We start from the raw sequence: 19,185 nt of genomic DNA, 5'->3' as shown, positions 1-19,185 counted from the left end.
TGAAATCTGAGTTTAATTGGATCTAACATCCAGATTGGAGATTAACTCACGACTAACCTTGAGATGAAGATCCGCGTGGTTCAGATCTGGGGTTTCCTCTTGACTGTTTTGGGCTGGATCTTTGTGGCTTGCACTATGGCCATGGAGGGCTGGAAGATCACCTCCATTGGAGGCATGGGTGGCTCCTCCATCATCAAGGTGGCCTGGTACTGGTCCAGCCTGTGGAGAAGCTGCTTTACAGACTCCACTGCTGTCAGCAACTGTTACGACTTCCCTGTTCTCTGGTCTGTGGAGGGTAAGACGCTCATTCTCCGCCTTACTTTACAATCTCAGCATCCAAGTGCCATAATTACTGTCTTTTTGTGCGACTCCAGGCTCCATCCAGATAGTGCGAGGCCTGCTGATGGGGGCTCTTTCCCTGGGAATGCTTGGATTTGTGCTGAGTTTGTTGGGGATGGAATGCACCTTCATTGGAGGAAAGGATCGATCAAAGTACAAGAAGATCTACGCTGGTGGGTGGTGCCACATTATCGCCGGTAAGGTCTGTGTTTTGTGCACTGTGAAAAGCCTTCATCTAAAGACTTGAATATGTGACAACAAGTCTTGTATAGACATCTAAACAACTGACTTTGATTTTTTTTCTTCATGTCTTCTCTGCCTAAACACATTCTCAGGCTTGCTCTCCACATGTGGTTATGCTGTATATGCAGAGTTTGTCTCTGTAGAATACTTCAACCCTGAATATGACGGACTGAAGTAAGTGCGATGAATCCATTTTACCCGTTTGAGCTCTTTCTGCAAGAATTATTGCAGTAAAATTCTTTCAAACTCACTTTTTTAACACTAACAGGTTTGACCTCGGCACCCCTCTCTTCCTCGGCTGGGTCGGCTCGGCCTTCCACATGACTGGTGGTTTCTTCTATTTGTGGTCAGTGTGCACGCCGCTCTGTGGAGGAGAAGTAATGTGAGTGCAGAATGATGTTGTTGCAACATGTCAGGAACTCCACTTCCTCTATAAATCACCCCGTGTGCTTCATGTTGCAATGTCACGGTTCTCTTTCCAGAGTCATCACCGTGCCGCCACAACCCGATCCCGAGCAGAACAAGTCCACCACAGCTCTGTCCACCGTGTCCGGGATCACCTCAAAGACCAAACTGTCCTCTGTGTCCGAGCTGTCGTCCCGATCTGAGCGCTCAGACGTGTCCGACATCTCCTCAAGATCTGGTCGCACTTCAAGATCAGGACGCACGGCCAAGTCGGGCCGGTCAACAACGACACGGCAGACAGTGAGGTCTGCAGGGTCTGGGGGATCTGCGGGGTCAAGGTCAGGGTCAGGGTCGGAGTCTGGACGGTCTTCCAGGTCCAGTGTGTCATCCATGTCCAGGACAAGGAGCAGCGGCAGCAGCAGCAGGACGGTGTCGTCTTTGTCGGGAAGTTCACGGAGTGAGACTACGCCATTCATCAAGAACTCTTATATTTGAAGAAGTAATCATACGAAAATACGATGGGCTGATGAGCTTGTGTTTTTCTATTCTTTTTATACATTTGGAGATGAAATAGAATGTGCATAATGTGTTGTAATGGCTGAAAATGTCGGAAATCATTGTTTCTTTGTAAGGTTTTTTGAATCGTGTCAATCATTTGTTGGGTGATGTTTGTTTCCATCATCTTACACTCAAGATATAAGGGAACTTTCTGATCATACTGCAAGCCTCTGTGTCCTTAGAAAACAAATAAAGCTCCACCAGGCTACTCCTGTCTGGTTGACAGTAAACAGAGTCTACTTGGTTTTATTCAAACCATTTCACACACACAGCAGGGCAGCTGCTGTAAGGCGACTGCACCTTTGCCGATCTCTAACACAAAGCCACTCTTGCGTGGATTTTATTTTCTTCTAAACAAGCGACCACTTCCTTTAAAGGGACGGAAACACATTTGGCATTACCAGCTCAGCATCTAAAGTTGATTGGGTGAAGGCTCCTGTGTTTAGCAGGCTGAGGGCATGTGGAGGAGACACGCTCAGATCGCGGGGCTGCTGCTCTGCACGCTGGGCTGCTGCTTTGTGGGCTGCACCCTCGCTATGGACCGCTGGAGGTGAGCAAATGACAGCAAACAAGAAGAGTCAGGACTCTGAAACCACAACTTCTGCCATTGCAAAGTAGAAAACAATGTCAGAATCGAGAGTGTATTTTGCCATTTTGAATAAAAAATACTTTTGCAGCACTAAAGTAAAATTGAGACTAATATATGGTGCAGAAGAACCTTTGGACAGTTTATGCTTGTGAATATAACAAGTGTTTTTCATGTTCTGTCACTGGAGGGTGGCTCAGCTGGGTGGTCAAGGGGGCTCCTCTGTAGTCGTGACAGCTTGGTACTGGTCCGACCTGTGGAAGGACTGCTGTGAGGACTCCACAGCTGTGGTGAACTGTGTGGACTTTGGAGTTCTGTGGACAGTCAAGTGTGGGTACACAGAGAAATACTGACTGATTGTGTGTGCACAGCTTTGATTTCAACAGCTAAATTCTGTAATAATTTCTGATTGTGAAGCACTTTGTGACGTCTTTATGCTCTTGAAAGGTGCTATATAAATAAACTTCTACTTACTTACTTACTAAATGTGTGTCGTTCTGTGATAAGCACACATACAGGGAGTCAGGGGACTGCTGCTGATTGGTCTTTGCCTCGGATTGGTTGGCACAGTCCTCACGTTTTTTGGAATGGAGTGCACACGCCTCGGCAGCGACCTGAGAAGTAAGGACAGGATGTTAATAACGGCGTCTACTTTTCATCTGCTCGGCTGTGAGTGTGACTTGTTTGCATTAACTCCGCTCTGCTGTGCGAGCAGCTTTCTGTACTGCCTTCTCACTGGTTCTTCTTGTTTTTCCCCCTCATGCAGGCGTATCAGACCTGGCTGGTTATTGTTTATACATAAACACAGTGCTCGCAGCTTTTTTACACGTCAAAGCAGATCCGGCAAAACAGAGGTACCAAGTGTTCTTTAAATAACCCTCATTAATCAGAAAAGACGAGTTCAGCCACTTTTTCAATATTATCTCTGCAGATATGAAATCGGACCGCCCCTGTACCTCGGCCTGGTTGGATGTTTCCTAATTTTTCTCGGCTGCACAGTTCACTGTGCGACTGCATACAGAGTTATCCAACATAAAAGGTTTGTAACTTCACGGCTGACGTCAAATATTTCACTTTTTTTAATTCAACTTTGGTTGCTTTGAGGGCTAAACTTCCCAAAAGAGTAAACAGTGTTCACTGATACCTTCTCTGCAGCCGACATCCCAAGGCTGCCTTCATCTCTGAGGAAAGAAGGGAAAAGGAAATCTTTCGAGGATATAAACACATCTGCGTGCCGACAATTACGTCACACCACTTCACAAACATCTCTCCCAACAAGATGGCTTCTGCTGTGACTGTGTGACACTTTATGGATACTGGTTTTTTTTTTTTTTTTTTAAATGCAGCATCAAAATGTCATGAATGGTGAAAACAAACAGCTGGAAAATCTGCTTGGTTTTAGAAAATTAAAAAAATAAAGGTTTTCGCTCTTGTCATGTTTTCTTTTAATTTTCAGACAAAAAGGCCCTTAACAAGAAAAGTAAATTAAGTTGACGGTGTACGATGTTATGATGCTCAACTGTTTTATTAAATGTCATATTTTTGCTTCTTACTGATTTTGCTCATATAAAAAGTAAATAGTCATAAATTGTGATGACTTTACAATCTTCCGAGAAACTACCGTAACATCTCGTTTCTGCTTTTAAAACTTCATTTTGTAGAAAAGGGAAGGAAGCACTTTCATACTTCACTACATGTTGGGTTTGACTTCTGTGAGAAATTGCCATAAAATATGTTCACTTTGCAACGTGAGGGGGTTAACAACATCCTGAGGTTGAACTGAAGTGATGTCATCCCTCACCCCGGAGGATGCTTACTGGGCAAAACCATCTAGAAGATAAGATGAGAAAGAAGCTCCGACACCTGAGCATCAACAATGACTTACCGGATCACCTCAGATCAGTTTCCCACTGTGAGGGATCGTTCAAACGTTCAAATCATCTCTTTATATTTTACGTCTCCTGATTGTTTTTGCTTGGAGGAGAAACACTCACCATGAAGTACAGGACGCTGGTGATGTACATTGAGATCGGATGTTTCGTGTCATGTCTGTGCGGATGGATCCTGGTCTGTTCCACTCTGCCCACAGAGTACTGGACTTTCTCCGAGGTGGGGAGCATCGTGCTGACCACTTCCAACTACTACTCCAACCTGTGGAGGGACTGCATCTCTGACACCACCGGAGTGTCCGACTGCAAGGATTACCCTTCCATGCTGGCCCTGCCAGGTAGCAAACTTCCACACCTACAATTTTTATTTAGCCTTTAATCTAAACTGTTAAGATTTAGGGACTGTATGACAATGATGACGGGATGTGGTGACCTTTTTATGAAATTATTAACTCTTCCCAGGTTAAAATAGTTTTACTTAGTCTCTCCCATTTCTTACACTCTCACCTAGCGTTTCAAAATACTATGTGTTTATTTAAATAATTTAATGAAAACATTAAAAGTTAAAGTTTATAACTAGCCTATGTGTGAAGAAGATGTAATAGGAACCACAAAAAACGATTAAGAATTGTATAACGAGCGGCTGATCTGCAGTTTGAAATAATCATTTCCACACCTCACCCTGATACTATCTAAATATATTTAACAATTAAAGGGTTCCATTTCTGATGCTCCCTAAAACCAGCATGATGCTTGGATGTATGTTTCCCAAAGGGCACACGGTCAAATATAAAACAAAAGTCTTAGTCAATCAGTTGCCTCATCTTTCTTTTTGTTATTTCTTTTAATAATTTCAAAGAACTGTTCCCTATGATAATTTGTATACAGTCCCTTAACGATTGTAGCTTAAGTTAAGAGTTTTTCAGTGACAAACACCTTTGTTTATTTCTTCGAGGTTTGTTTTCATTTTCACCTGTTTTCTCTTTCAGGGTTCCTACACGCCTGCAGAGCGCTTGCCGTCTGTGCCGTCATCACTGGCTTCTTCGGAGGCGTCCTCACACTCATCGGGATGAAATGCACTAAAATCGGTGGATCGGAGGTTGCAAATGCCAGGGTGACCTTTGCAGGAGGTTTAACCTACCTGACATCAGGTAAGAAAAAAAGACAAAAGAATTACACTTTGTTTCTCACTCAGGCAGCCTTAAGTTGTGTTTGTTTCCTGTTAGGGTTCTGTGGTATGATCACGTACTCGTGGTGGGCCAACAAAGTCATCACAGAATTCTTGGATCCAAATTTCAGGGCACAGAAGTGAGTATTTCTGAGACATCATAATAAGGAGCTGAGCTCATGAAGAGTGATTTAGGATAAAGTTTAACAAGTGAGGATAAAATGAACCCTAAATCATTGTATACATCAAAACTTGCTTCTCAGATTTGAACTTGGAGCGGCAGTTTTTATTGGCTGGGGAGGTGCCATCCTTCTTCTGTCTGGAGGGACGGTGCTGACTTACTTCTCTGGAAAAGAAGGCATACCATCAAGGTAAACATGAAGCTGATCACATTTTACTTCCGCTGTTTTTGGCCTTTATTGTGTCATTTTTTTCTGCCACAGTTCTGTGACTAGCTTTACTTTGGATAACGTCAAAGCCAAAATTAAACGGTGACTGCCCGAGTGGAAAACTGAGATTTATTACTTACTGTTTAATTTCATTTGCGTCTCAAGTTCTGAAAAAGCGCCACGGAGACCAGGCACGTACGCGACAGCCCGGACCAAAAGGACCTACATGCTGCCAGCTGCATCATCCAGAGTTACCCTGGGACCCCCACTGTTTTATGAAGGCAGGAAGAGCAGAGCAAGCAGAGTCACCAGAGCGACTCCAAAGACCGGTCGGACCTTCAGCAGGGACAGTTTTGTCTGAACTGAGAGGACATGTTTGACACTTTTGTATATTGTATATGAATATTGAGACCAATCCCAAACTCAAATGCTTTCATCTCTTCTTTAGAACATAAATTCAATGATTACATAGTGTGTTTTATCTGTAAAAAAAAGGACACTTATTACATTCTTCTTAGTGGCTGTTTGATGATTTCATGACAGATGACTCTTGACAGCAAAAAACATTAGAGTGGTTTCAATCTTCTCATCTCGTTCTCAGCAAGAAATTTGAGTCCATATTTAGGATCACATTCTTCCAGACGCAACAATAATAACATTTGTTTCCCCCCTTTTAGCTGCATGCATCATTGAGGTCAGCACATAAGAGAAACAAATAAAATGATCTGAACTCCACCACTTCTCTTCCAGAATATTTGCATCACAGCCTATGAAAAAAAAAAATATTGAAAAAATAAAAATACCAATCAGAGCAGGGCCGCTACAATATTGCTGCTTGAACATAAAAACCACCAAACTGCCAGGAAAAGCTTGACTTTCCAATTATGAAAGCAATGCAACACAATCTGCACTCTTTCAAAATCTGTTTTTTCTTCATATTTAAATGTCATCGCAGTTTTAAACATTTACATATTCAAATCAATTCTTTTTGTTTCACGTTTAACACTAAGAAGCGTAACTATATGGTGTCATGAATATATTCCAGTCTCGCTCCCTCTATTTATTCTCTGCACATGAACTTCTTCTGAATCGCCACAAGAGGGAGCTCAACATCAGAAATGCAGGTAAAACAGAGACAACTTTGGAAAATGTCAAGATGTCTTCCATCTATTTATTGTCTTTCAAGCAAAGACAAATGTTACACTGCTGTGATGTTAACATGCATCGTAAAGCTCTGGCCTTTCAATAAAAAAAGAGGATTATGTGTTTCACAGATTAACCTTTTATTGCTGGTATAAATATTTTCTATACAAAAATCACATCTCATTGCTTCATTTTACACGTTGAAGACGTTTTCAAATTTGATAAAAATGTCACACAGACTACAGTACATAGAGAGTCTCGTTTGGAGTGCAGGTAATATGAACGTGTATAAACTAAACACTGAAAAGAATTGGCACATGAGACTAAAAAAGAACGCTGTAATGTAAAAGATCTCCAACTTATTTATTAGATGTTCTGTTCTATACAACAAAGTGTCTCCCTTTAAAAGTATTGCTGTGTCTGTGTTGTAGCATCCCTGTGTATAGCAGAGACAATGACTGAGGTCTGAGATGTCTGTGCTCGGGCTGCGTCACCTGATCAGCCGTATCGTTTATTGTTGTTATTGCTCGTCTCCTCTGAGTCGCTGATGTCACTGAGGGAGCACAGGCTGCTCTTCAAGGTGCTCGCTGTTCCAGCTTCAGTCAAACCTGCAGGGCATACAAACCATTTCTTACTTTTTTTCCCCCCACAGAGGACAAATCTAAAACGCAGCCTCACCAGTTGATAACACTGCATTGATTCTCTTGTGGTGTAAGGATGAGATGGACTGACCTGATTTAGTAGCCTTTCCTGTTGAAGTTCCCCAAACGCTGGTGATGGATGACTCCAGGCTCCTTCTGATTGGTCCAGAGCCTTGAGCTGGTTTGGACCTTTCCACTCTGTCTTCTAAGGAGGAGACCAAAAACTCGCTGCTCTCTTCCAGATCTGTATACTGTCACCACAAACACTAAAGTTATTCAGGGACTACCAGCAAAGTTAGTCCGACGCTAACACTGAGGAAAAACATGCAATTAGAATAAATGAGCTAATATCGAGGATAAAAAAATAAATAAAAAAAAAGATATGCATTATGGTCCGTCAGTGGGAGAGGCTCACCGTCAGCTCTTGAACCTCATCCTTCCTCCCTGGTATGATGTTGACGCCCCCTGCTGGTTTCTTCAACCCTCTGTCCACAAACTGTTTCTCCATTCTTCTCGCCAGGTCATCGATTTTGTTCTCTGAAAGAAATCTTGACGTTTACTCTTTAACTTATGAAGACAAATACAGTGAACAAAACCTGATAACGTCCACGTCTATGGAAGAACGGAACCCCGACCTTTACCAAAGCTTTTCTTGTCCATGTTCCCATTCTGGTCTTTGTGACTCTCAAGTCGTCCTGGGTCGATCTCCTGCAGCTCGCTCACATCTGACCAATCGTCATAGTCCTCTTCATCGCTCAATATCTTTGAGACGACTGTCTTGGTCACGAGCGGCTGGGGATTGGCTTTGCCTGTTTTGATTTGGACCGGGTTGGCCTGGTTTAGTCTGAGCTGTGGTGGTTTTCTGCTCTGGAGTTTGAGCGGCTGTTTCTCCTCTGTGTCCGTGTCCTCTTCTTCAGAATCTTCCGAGTCGGAGCTGAACGGAGGGGTCCTAAAGAAACACACAAATAGGTGTTTATTTTACACATCTTATTTCTTGTTTTTTTTCTCCCCAAACACTATTAATATTCACACACAGTACTGTCAGACATGTCTCATCCAAATCTGAGGAACGAGCATAACAAGGATTCAATTCAGAGTTGATTCCGTCTCCCTTTTCTCACCAAGACAAACATGCTTAGGATTTTGAAATTTGACTGGTACTGCTCAGCCTCTGGTAAACTGAAGACCCTGGTTGTGTTTGTGTTTTTCCTCACTTGGATGTGGGGTTCCTCGGGGCAGTCTTGGTGTTGGGTGTTGATGTCTGGGGCTGGCTGGTGCTCTTGGTCCTCGGCGCTGGCTGAGGGGTCTCGGGATGTTTGACTGAAGGTCCAGATTGCACCTTCGTTGCTCTGGCAGGCAGACTGCTGGAACGCGGACGGATCTGCAACACTGAATGAAGACAAAACAAACATTACATTTTGGTCCTTCAGTCCCTGACAGTGTGTATCTGCTTTTGTCAGTTAGTTGTGGCTGCAAATGAGCTTTTAAAATAGAGCCACATGTAAACCCGGTAAAGCCAATTACAGTGAACAAGCTTAATGTCTGTAAAGAACAAAGAAGTGTGGTGACTGAGACGATGAGCTCATGAGCTAAGAAGCTTGGGATGACTCACCCTGAACGGACTGTTTGGATCTGGCCTGTGTCTCAGGAGCGGGGTCGCTGCCTCTCCTCTGACCGCTCAGCTTCTGCTCCACAGTGCTCTCGATCTCCTCTCGCTGGTGCCAGAAGTCAGGTTTCCCTTTCGCAAAGTTTTCCCTTGTTGAATTCATCTTGGCCAGGATGGAGTTCAGCTCTTTGTTCCTTAGACCCCTCTGATCCTGAGGAGAAGCAGAAATGAGTAACTTGCAACAAACATGTTTTGAGTGAAAGAACCCCCAGGAGTGTTTGAGTCTTACAGGCTTGACTCCGAGGCCCTCCAGCCTCTTGACGACAGCCTCCTCCATGTCTGGCCGCATGTCTTTCTTGATGCTGTTGTTCCTCTTCAAAACACTCGAGGTCGCTCTCGGTTTCTTCTCCGGCACAGGATCAGGCTTTCTCTCCACAGGCCTCCTCTCAGAGAAGCTGCTCGAGTCTGCAAAAGAAGCCTCGTCAGCTGTTTATGGACAATCGGGCAGAATAAAAAGTGTAAAAGAAAAAAGAGAGAGCGAGAGCATGCATTTGCAAATATTCACATCAAGCTCTATGCTGATGGTTGAGTGTAGTGGATGAATGTGACTGCAGTGAGGCAGGCAGAAGAGGAGAATGTCTACAAGTTCATTTGCCACAAACAAGGCGATGAGATGACGGATGGACAAAATGATCAACATGGCAGGCGTAAAAGACAACGAGCTTCCAGGAAGAGTTTCTCATTTCTCTGCCTTTTAACGCAGAGCCCGACCGGTACACTGTTCGACCAAAATGATCCAGCCGACATCTAGGTGTGTGTTCCAATACAGTCTGATACATTAAGCATTGAACAGTGCAGGGCATGAACAACGGTGATGATGTGCAGAGATGTGCGAGAAGTTAGTCATCTGGTGCAGAGCAGAGCACTCTGCAGAATCATGTCGATGCATTACAGGTTCACGAGCCGCATGAAAAACGTCTATTTGTTTATTTCAAACGTGAAGGAATAACAACAAAAAAATTATAATTAAAAAAAAAGAAAAAACTAAATAAATAAATAAGAAAAGATCAACATAAATAGATCAAACATAAAATAAACCTGTTTCATTCTATTTTTTTTTTAAAAATCAGCCTTTACATCTCCAATCCTTTCATCTGAAATCATCTATAAATCCCAGATCAGTCGGGTTCTGTTTTTATCAGAGTTGATCTAAGCCTCATGAAAAGCCTTCCCTGATGCATCCATGCAGACAGCATGCAGCTGTTTTACCTTTCTCCTCTTCTGACAGCTCCTGAATAGGATCCAGCTTAAGAGCAGTGACTGGCTCCTCTAAGTGGACAGCACATGACATCAGAGGTCATTTGAGGTCAGGGAGCGGGTCACAGTGTGTTAGCAGGTAGAGGTGGTCATGTGTGGGTGCTAATTGTGACTTTGCGATACATAATGGAAAGAATTCATGCAGATAAAGCAAACGCTCAGCCTCGCTGTGAACAATAACGTTTCATATTTTCATTTTCTTATGACAACTAGATTTGAATAACTCACCAAGTATGACTCTCTTTGGTTTAGGATCAGGAGCTGGAGCGGTGACAACGACTGGAAAACAAAGGGTGTGATGAGTGCACACAGAATGTGATGGAGGATCACACAGCTGTATCCTTTAGAAAAACGTTCACATGTTGAAGTGATTGAAAGAAATTCATACCTGGCACTTCCACTACCGTGGTTGGTGGATTTAAAGAAATATTCCTCATCTGTATGTCGGGGGAAAGAAGTTATGAAAACCTCTGTTCATACATGAAAGGACTTTACATTTTTAATGGACACTCGAAGTTATATTCCTCATGATTTCATAATAAACGCTGAACTTGGATGTCCCCCCTCATTAATCAGATGTTTACTGGGTTACAGCCTTCTCTTTTTTTAAAGGCTGACTTTGTATGACATGCATTTCAAACTATCTCCAAGTACGGTTCAGGTCCAGGAAAAACCTCAGCTTCCTGTGTACGATGTCTCCTGTCAAACGTACAGTATCATCACAACACAATCTGAGCCTGTGTAGCAAATACAGGAAATCCTGAACAAGGGCTGACCCTCCGCCTGGCTTCCTCTGTCGACATAATCACAGAGGGCGAGTATGTTTCCTAACCTGCTCCCTCTGAGCACGGATGGTGTGCTCCTTCTCCTGCAGCCTCCTGCTCATCTCCTGCTGCAGCCTCTGGCTCCGCTCCTGCTGCTCCGACACAGATGACTGTGTTCTGCTCAGCTCGTCCAGCAGCTGAAAGACAGCGACATGAGGATTCATTTTTTTCGGGCTGATGACAACTTCTCATTAAACTTGTGACGCATATACTTGATCGTACCTGATTCTTTTCAGATTCATGTTGAACCTTTATTTCCTGCAACCTGTATTCCCACTTTTTCTCCTGGAAGAGAATATTGCAGCGTTCAAGCAGTGCAATTAATCTTAGATTTGAATGACCAACCCTTAAATATACTGACCTGTTTCTTCATTTGGTGTTCCAGCTTTTGGATGGCCTGTATTTGCATATCTCTGTAGTTGTCCACATCTCTCTCTGGCTGAACAGGGCTGGCTGCTTTTTCATGTTTAGCTGTGTGATTCTGGTTGACTTCCTATCGACAGTAAAACAGGTGGGATAAAAAAAAAATGCGTTTAAGCCGAACGCCGATAGCCGCTACGTCATAGCATCACGCGATAGCAGCTAACAGCGAACCGCTTACTAATAAATTCAACAAGGGACAAAAACGCGACACAAACAAAACCAACAATGAACGACATGCAGCAGTTCATCTTCTCTGTCACTGGCATGTGACTCTTTATTACAAAAAACTCAATCAAGCTTTGTTTCAGAGAAGGCTATGTGTCGCGAGGAGAAATACAGACGTAAACAATCAGCTGTGTTACAGTCAATGGTTTAAACACGGCGGAATTTAGTTTGCCGACGTCACACTGGAAGTGACGATTCGTTCGACCAATCAGCGGACTGCAGTGTTTAGCTCCACCTTTTCGGGTCGGCTCGATAGTCTTGGTACCCAAATGGAAGGGTCCCAAAAAGTGGGACGGTATGGATCGGTTATTTGGGAATCTTTCCCGGGATTAGTCTATGGAAACGCAGCAAAATGCGAAAATGGGGCTAATTTAAAAGCTAATCATCATGTTCATACATTGAGAGCTTGAATGTTTCTGGTGTAAAGGTATTCCATCTCTCTGCGTATTCCGTCCCTGCTGTCTTCGATCTTTCTGTCCATGCGTGCCATCTCCTCAGCCTTGAATCGGTCCAGTTCTCTCAGCAGGTCTTTGTGTAGAGACTGCTGCTCTTTTTCCTGCAATCACAGCAACAAACACTGTCATTTTTGCTTTGAAAATGAGAGGAAGAAGTACCTAGTATACTGTATTTGCAATAATCCAACTGTTCAATGGGGTGACAAATCACTTGAGCTCTATCACAGCGGTTGGTTTGCTCAGTTTGTTTCACCTGAGCTGTTTTGGTGTGCAGGGTTTGCTGCTGCTGAACAATCTGCTCCTTCAGACTGCTGATCTCCGATTTGAGGCTGTCAATCTGAGATTTCTTCTCACTGTCAGACCGCAACTCTGTGAAGAAGTCAAAAAAAGTGTATGTATATATATATATATATATGCTTATAATATCTTAACTAGATGATTTTCCTGCAAGTTTATCTCCACAAACCTTTCAGCTGTTACATGTGTCCTCCCTGTAAGCAACATATCTGACTCCTACCTTTAACTCTTGCACAATCACACCCTCTCTCTCTGTCTCTCGTCTAAGTGCTCAGCAAACCTTTAAGACTGGCACACTTACGGTTGTCGTACTCGTCGGGGTGGCGGCGTTGCATGTGATTCTGGAGAAAGGAGGAATTGAGGAAGGATTTATCACACTCTGGACACTAAAAAAAAACAAAAAAGAAAATGTTTACTTCATCACATGAGCATTCATGACAAAGACAAATCTCTTTTTATGTATTGTGATACACATGTGTTTGTGTCACTTTAAGCAGTGCATTATTATGTAAACTGCTCAGTGTCAATGACTAAACAGAGATGTTTTCTTTCCTCAGTGAAAGCTTGTTTAAGTTTCTAATGACATGCCAAAACACAGGCATTCTTTTTGTGTTTCCTGAGGAGCTCGAGTAGATGCTGCCTCTGCTCAACACACACACACACACACATTCATATCACATGCTATGTTGAACGCTGCTGCTGCTTATTGTAGCTGTAACTTCCCTCAATGCTCCACCTGCTGCTACTGACATCTTGTCACATCATATGTAAGTGTGGATCAACTGTCAGAGCTTGGTAATAACGTTTAATTCGAGCCGTGTTTTCTTTAAACACGAGATGTGGACTTCAGCCACAAGAAGCGACACATATCAAAGGTCCTCAGAGGACACAAACACACACTTCTTCTATTAATTATTGAGCTGCCTCTGTTAGCCGAGCTTCAAGTGCACACCTAGCAACTGCATGCTGTCATGACACACTATAGCTGTTGCCTTGGCAACTGTCTGGACCAGGTCAGCAGCAGCCTTACACATGAGAAGCAGAGGGAGATTTTTGATTCATGCTATAAATAACCTGACGGCCGGTCAGTTTCTTTTCTTTTCTTTTTTTTTTAAACAAAGAAGGAATACAACGGCTAATAGATCCAAAAGAGGGTGGGTGTTTTTTTTATTTGTACTTAAAAAGGATTAAATGCTTTACAAGCACATGTGTATTACATGCACCCTTTTCTAAGTAGATTACAAAAAATCTAATTGCCACCATACGACACCATCTGTTCAACAGCTCGACATCCTGCTTCTCCACTTAAAAAGGAAGCCCAATAGAAACCCAGCAAAATAAGGATATTTGGTTTTAACAGTGAATTACATCCAGAAGATTCTCTGGTAAAAGCACATCTTTCTTTGTTTCCCTCCGGTGTGAAATGGACAAAGCCAGAGCTGTGAATAGATGTGTGGAACAATGACAGTGAGGCCCGGACAAGGAGGAGGAGGAGGAGCGAAGGGGGTGTGTGAGGGAGCTAGCTTGCTATACATAGCTGAAATGCAAATTCTAACTCCCCAGGGAGAAAGTGTGTTCAGCACGTCAACAGTACCTTGTGGCTGCTGATGATCCTTGGCGCGAGCAGAGACTGCTGTGAGCGAATAACCTTCTTCCTCTGCTTGAGCTCGGCGGTGAGCGCCTTCACCTTCTCCTCCTGCTTCTTCTGCTGGGCCAGCAGCTGCTCGCGCTCCCCACCGGCCGCCACCAGTCTCTCCTCCGCATCACGCAGGCTGAGGGCGAGAAACTCCTGGCAGTGGAGGAGCCACTCCACTGAGAGCTGGGCCAGCCGAAGGAGCTTGACCAGAGCCGGGTCCACTGGGCTTTGGCACCTCTGGCACCGCTCGCCATCTAAACTACAGAACGTAACGGTGCCGATGTGATCCTGCAGGGCATCCACGTCCAGCTGGCTCACCACGAGATCCACATCCACGGCGTTGATCCTCCGCCAGTCCACGCTTTCCCTGCGGGGACGGAACTTAAAGGGATGGACGGTGGAGGCTCCGCTGGATGGAGTCATGCCTGGTGCAGGTGCAGAGCGGCCGCTGACAGACTGCTGGCTGAGCGGGGAGTTGAGGAGGGAGGGAATCCCCGCTGATGAGTGGGTCCCTTGGGTGTCACCGGTGTAGGGGTAGTAGACTCCGTCATGAAATGGCTGTAACGAAAACAAAAGAAAGCCTTCAAATCTAACCAAAAATATGCAATAAAAAAAAAACAACATAAAATCCTATTGCACAAGCTCAGAAAAAAAAGAGAAAAGAGCAAGAGCAGCTGCTGCAGCGTCTCCATCTACCTAGAACGCTGGTGCTGTCCTGACGCAGCCGTGCTCTCCTTACCATCTTCGACCGGTTTTTGCGTCTACAGGAGACGAGGAAGAACCCGAAGCCCCCCTGTGGTTCCTCCCCCAGTTCCGCCCCCCACCTTCGAGCTCACAAATACGCGACAACACCGGGAGCTTTGCGTTTGCCACGTTACCATGGAGACAGGCACGAGCGTCCCTGAGGGAGAGAAGTGTTATGAAAACAGTGGCAGGCAATCAGCAAATGTTGCCCTACAGATTCGAGAAAAGACACGAATGCATCCCCTTAAGACTTTTTTTAAAAACTAGAAACTCAGAGCAACGTAATTCACCTGTAAAATGAGCACGAGGAGTTTTTAGTTAGCGCAAATGGTTTCCTTTCTCGGGGTGAATACAGCTAATCTTCTGGCTTCACGTTTCTAGAAACAATCACGACATGTTGGGGCAGGCTTTTTTTTAAATTTCCCCTCGCTTGACCTCAATCAAAACAAAAAGATCATACGCGTTTGAACCTGCCCTAGCAACACGTAGGATACCTTACAATGTACAGAAGTGCAACTAAGAAAAAGCGTTTCCATGCAGTAAAGTTACCATGACGACGAACATTCCTCAAACCTCCCCTCGCGCGTTGAGCTAACGGACATGTTTTTTGGTTAACGTTACGGGCGAAACTTAAAACAACCTAAACCTGTATTTTACATCACAAATAAACGTGACTTCTTACGTTGTCGTTTTATTTCGCAGAGAGGTGTTTAAAAATACTTACCTAGTGATGCCTGTAGTTAAATTAAAGCCTTTAAAAAAAGTTTTCTCTCGACGGTACCCCAGGCGATTTTCAGGGTGACGTAGCTGCTGGTCTCCACATTCCTAAATCCCTGTTTACAGAAATGACCGGCAAGTTAACGACAATCAGTAACATCATTTCCGGGCTTTTCCTTCAAAGTAAAACGCTGGGGAATGCGAGCTAGTAAGACAAGGTAGGTTTAATTCTAGCACCTTTCCCTCACCAGGTATTTTAAAGTGCTTTACAGAGGCACAAAAAGCATTTCGACATTTCACAATATAATAATAAAAACAATATACAAGAGGCAAATACACGTTAAGAAAAAAACAACAGTAGATAAAAATAACATTTAGTTGCGATATTTCCACATAATTCAAATTGAACTAAAACAATCTTGGTTCCAGTCAGTATAATAAAACATAGATATACAATGCTCCTTAAATACAAAGGATTGTTTACTTGATTCATAGACGTACCGAATTTCTTAAATTAACTTACATTTTTGACACATTTTCTCAACATGTTCTATCTATTAAGTAGATTGAGAGTGTTTAAATATGTCTACTTATGTTCTTGTATTTGACATGCTGCTGGCAAGTTGCTAAATGAAATCTGGATCTATCAAAAGCAACTGAAAGTCATCAGGGGGAAACCAGCATTTCTATCCAAAAAAGGTAAGATAAATAAGTCAAGATCTCGAGAAATGTGGATTCAAGACTGATCAGTTCGAGTTTCTTAGGAAAATGTACAAGTCATGTAGTGTGTAAAATAACACAAACCAGCTCTCTGTTAGGTATTATTATTTTAATAGCCGTGTTGGACTTTTACTTTGAGGGTAAAGCTCCTAATTTCCGGTGTTATTGTGGGGAAGTGACGCAGGTTGCGGTGAGGTGGGGGGAAGGGAGCAACAGACCGCTGAGCTTTGAAATGGGGAGTCAGAAAAACTGGGATGGGGTGTTAAGTCGCCGTGGGCTTTTACAAATCAGGGGACAAAACCCAAACACTTCACAATATAATAATTTACACGTTTGAAGGTTTTAAATGCAGAGAGAAAGCCAAACTCAGCTCGAGGGATGCAAAGTGAAGATTTGGAAAACTTAGTAGACAGTGCTATTCTTATGAAAGGGCTCCCTCGTGTGGTTGCAATGAATCATCAAGTCTTTTAAATGTGTACCTCCGGCTTTGAGCCACTTACGGTCTGTGTGGATTAAACATAAAAATAACAGCAGCTTCAAATACGACTGTTTGCTCCTACCTAGAGTAAAGGATCACAGACTACTTGACTGATTAAAAATTGTAATTGAAACAATCTTCTTACCATTTTGGTTTTAACATGTAAAACAAATCCATGAAAATATGAACCGAGTTGCAGTGAATCTTCCTCCAACTGGAAATAGAAAAAAAAAACATGCAAACATGCTCCTCCATCCCACAGTCACGCCAAAGTCTGGTGGAGCATGAGGCCTTCGAGTGTGCATGTTCATGAGAGCGTCTCTCAGTAGGCCGGTCCAATCAAACTTGGTGGTTGTTTTTTTCCTATAATAAATATGATAAACAAGTAACAGTTGCTTCTAAAATACAGTTTAATAAAGTAATTTAATAAATATCGATTTAAACATCACTCATTCTTCAACCGTTGCCAAGATCCAAATCTCTCTTGCATCATAATTCAGCAGAGGCCAGTGCGTTAAATAGCAAGGTGTACTCGTCTCATCCTGTCTTGTATCTTGTTTGCATCTACATTAGAGCTGCTGCTGTCCACATTAAATAGAACCAGAGAGGAGGTAAGCTCACAGATGGCTGTAAATCTTTCGGAATTTCACAAATTTTGCATTTACAGCTGGCTTCTTCACCTGTTGACTGTGTGTGAAACAGGATGTGATTGAAGATCTGGTAGTTGCTTGTGTAAATGCTTCAGTCTTATTGTACAGATTCCTGTTGGATACCAAGCTGACAGATTGAAGTGTGGGTGTGTGTGTGTTTTTTGCACCCACTCTCAGTTTAAACTCTTCAAATACAGTAGCTTCATAAAAAAAAGTAAGCTTCATCTGGAAGGCGAGGGATCCCAAAACGCTGCCTTGCCATAGACCTCCATTCAGCATCAGGCCCTGGCAGATTTATGTAGAAATAACAGAAGACTTGATCTGAATGTAACATCTAATGTCTCCCAATACTTCAGCTGCTGTCCCTTAATTGCTCTAAAAGGATAATGCTCTTCATTTGCAGAGTGGCAGCTGTGCACACGCTCGTGGCATCATCTCTGCTCTGGATCTTTTCTCCATGTTGCTCGTGTGAGCCGAGTTCCAAATCTTTTTACAGGCCCAGATTGTTCCACTGCCACACAAATGGCACTGCCAAATCCAACATCCAACACAAGTCAGGACTAAGCTACCTTTGAGAGAGAGAGAGAGAGTGTGTGTATATGTGTGTGTGTGGCAGTCAGCAATCTCTGTAGTGACTGAGAACGTGATTGGCGTCCCAAATTGTCCGCACTCCCAAAATGCTTCACTGCTTCACAAAGGCGATGTCAATCCACGGAAGGCTTGTCCGAGGGAGTCCTCCTGCTAAACCGCCTGCAATCAGCCACATACAGTCACACAAACAGAAAGAGGATCCACACTTTGTGTCCTCTCAATTGCAGCCTCTTCACTGTCTCTTTCAGCCAAAATCATGTTCAGATTGGCCCGTCTCCCGAGCCTTTTCTTTCACTCTTCTCTCCTCAAGAAGACTTTCAATCCCATCATTCTCTCGAGAACTTCTTTGAAAGGTCCGTCTCTCCTAAAAGGTTTTTTTTTCATCATCACAAATAAAAAATCCCTTAATTGTGCCTGTATTTATTTGAATAGCTCCAGAACAGAAAAACAAACATTGTCGAGATGTAATTTGAGATTTCTGCATTTTATTTAGCTGTGGGCGAAGCTTCTCCAGACTGCAATTTCATGCTAATTTTGAGGCAGCCTGTATCTGCATGTGGCTGTTCTAAAAAAAAAGAGAAAAAGATGCTGAATGGAATTTCAAGCAAGTTGGTCTTCCAAATAAAACCAAACTCTGAGCATCCATTACACATGCACGGTGTCCAGTTCAATCCAAGAAAAAAAAAAGCTGATCTTTTGTCAAATATTGCATGTTGGGATGATACTGCCCTGCCCATCTGGATCTGTTTCTAGAATTTGAGCGCATCCATGAGGCGTCCACATCACAGGAGAAGTGCAAGATCACACAAAAATTCAGAGAATAAAGAGAAACACTTATTTACTCTCCTGTTTTTAAAAAAAAATAAAAAAATAAACCTCCACCGATTTATCAGCCAGCTGATAATAAAACCAATTATTTTACCATGATCAACATAAGCGGAGAGAAGAAAAGAAAAAAAAAACGTCCCCAGAAAATGTTTGGAACATTCCCAGGCTTCTCCCTTAACGACTAATCAAAATCCACAAAAAAAGAACAGCTCACCCAGCCCCTCTCTTACACTTTTCTTGAAATTTTCTTTGCGACCTTTGTCATCAGAATTTGCAAATCTTCCTAAAACAGCAGGCAGAATTAGACACATGC

General features: G+C 43.1%; 5 protein-coding genes and 2 long non-coding RNA genes across 10 annotated transcripts in view; 3 read left to right on the top strand and 4 right to left on the bottom strand.

The window, feature by feature from the left end:
* LOC306818644 (ATP-binding cassette sub-family C member 4-like) overlaps positions 1-108 on the bottom strand; it is a 29,100-nt gene extending 28,992 nt beyond the window's left edge. Inside the window, exon 1 of the mRNA XM_079336327.1 lies at positions 58-108. The gene's annotated coding sequence lies outside the window, so the exon portion shown is untranslated. The remainder of the gene's footprint in view (positions 1-57) is intronic.
* On the top strand, positions 64-1,507 carry cldn10e (claudin 10e; the record flags this gene model as incomplete). Its single annotated transcript, XM_079336329.1, has 5 exons — positions 64-295; positions 375-536; positions 675-756; positions 851-964; positions 1,065-1,507. 5 exons carry the CDS (start codon positions 64-66, stop codon positions 1,480-1,482), a joined length of 1,008 nt encoding a protein of 335 aa, XP_079192455.1. The 3' UTR covers positions 1,483-1,507.
* Positions 545-2,031, bottom strand: LOC306818649. Its single transcript, XR_013778333.1, has 3 exons — positions 1,947-2,031; positions 834-946; positions 545-737 (listed from the first exon to the last, which is right to left on the bottom strand). It is a non-coding gene; the product is annotated as an uncharacterized lncRNA (long non-coding RNA).
* LOC306818648 (claudin-10-like) lies at positions 2,004-3,436 on the top strand (the record flags this gene model as incomplete). The annotated part of the gene is made up of 6 exons (XM_079336331.1): positions 2,004-2,095; positions 2,322-2,461; positions 2,639-2,800; positions 2,898-2,985; positions 3,063-3,170; positions 3,287-3,436. The coding sequence occupies 6 exons, from the start codon at positions 2,004-2,006 to the stop codon at positions 3,432-3,434; spliced, it is 738 nt and encodes a 245-aa protein (XP_079192457.1). The 3' UTR covers positions 3,435-3,436.
* Positions 2,356-4,212, bottom strand: LOC306818650. The gene is made up of 3 exons (XR_013778334.1): positions 4,126-4,212; positions 2,648-2,745; positions 2,356-2,445 (listed from the first exon to the last, which is right to left on the bottom strand). It is a non-coding gene; the product is annotated as an uncharacterized lncRNA (long non-coding RNA).
* Positions 3,521-6,377, top strand: cldn10d (claudin 10d). The gene is made up of 4 exons (XM_079336330.1): positions 3,521-4,358; positions 5,010-5,328; positions 5,452-5,559; positions 5,743-6,377. Exons 1-4 carry the CDS (start codon positions 4,127-4,129, stop codon positions 5,936-5,938), a joined length of 855 nt encoding a protein of 284 aa, XP_079192456.1. The 5' UTR covers positions 3,521-4,126; the 3' UTR covers positions 5,939-6,377.
* Positions 6,378-6,836: 459 nt separating this feature from the next.
* Positions 6,837-15,743, bottom strand: dzip1 (DAZ interacting zinc finger protein 1). 4 transcript variants are annotated; one of them, XM_079336076.1, is made up of 18 exons: positions 15,613-15,743; positions 14,841-15,045; positions 14,103-14,702; positions 12,810-12,894; positions 12,465-12,580; positions 12,154-12,312; positions 11,470-11,601; positions 11,331-11,393; positions 11,117-11,245; positions 10,673-10,721; positions 10,513-10,563; positions 9,257-9,432; positions 8,974-9,178; positions 8,576-8,750; positions 7,997-8,310; positions 7,777-7,898; positions 7,453-7,612; positions 6,837-7,328 (listed from the first exon to the last, which is right to left on the bottom strand). In XM_079336076.1, exons 3-18 carry the CDS (start codon positions 14,565-14,567, stop codon positions 7,219-7,221), a joined length of 2,511 nt encoding a protein of 836 aa, XP_079192202.1. In that variant the 5' UTR covers positions 14,568-14,702; positions 14,841-15,045; positions 15,613-15,743; the 3' UTR covers positions 6,837-7,218. The 4 variants fall into 4 exon arrangements, with proteins under 4 accessions (XP_079192202.1, XP_079192199.1, XP_079192200.1 ...); XM_079336073.1 differs by having other exon boundaries at positions 14,884-15,045; XM_079336074.1 differs by having other exon boundaries at positions 8,003-8,310; positions 14,884-15,045.
* Between the last annotated feature and the right edge of the window lie 3,442 nt (positions 15,744-19,185).

The sequence above is a fragment of the Symphodus melops genome, assembly GCF_947650265.1.
Source record: "Symphodus melops genome assembly, chromosome: 23".
In the NCBI taxonomy this organism is placed as follows: domain Eukaryota; kingdom Metazoa; phylum Chordata; class Actinopteri; order Labriformes; family Labridae; genus Symphodus; species Symphodus melops.
The sequence above is the reverse complement of the archived record's forward strand: the minus strand, read 5'-3'. Positions and strand labels throughout refer to the sequence as shown.

What these genes read in the sequence shown, in the direction of transcription:
- cldn10d (XM_079336330.1), top strand. Translation starts at nt 4,127, where the DNA reads ATGAAGTACAGGACGCTGGTGATGTACATTGAGATCGGATGTTTCGTG. An exon ending in CCAAATTTCAGGGCACAGAA is followed by an intron (nt 5,329 to 5,451) that starts GTGAGTATTTCT and finishes CTTGCTTCTCAG; the next exon opens with ATTTGAACTTGGAGCGGCAG. An exon ending in AAAGAAGGCATACCATCAAG is followed by an intron (nt 5,560 to 5,742) that starts GTAAACATGAAG and finishes TTGCGTCTCAAG; the next exon opens with TTCTGAAAAAGCGCCACGGA.
- dzip1 (XM_079336073.1), bottom strand. An exon ending in CCCCGACGAGTACGACAACC is followed by an intron (nt 12,581 to 12,809) that starts GTAAGTGTGCCA and finishes ACTTCTTCACAG; the next exon opens with AGTTGCGGTCTGACAGTGAG. An exon ending in AACACCAAATGAAGAAACAG is followed by an intron (nt 11,394 to 11,469) that starts GTCAGTATATTT and finishes ATTCTCTTCCAG; the next exon opens with GAGAAAAAGTGGGAATACAG.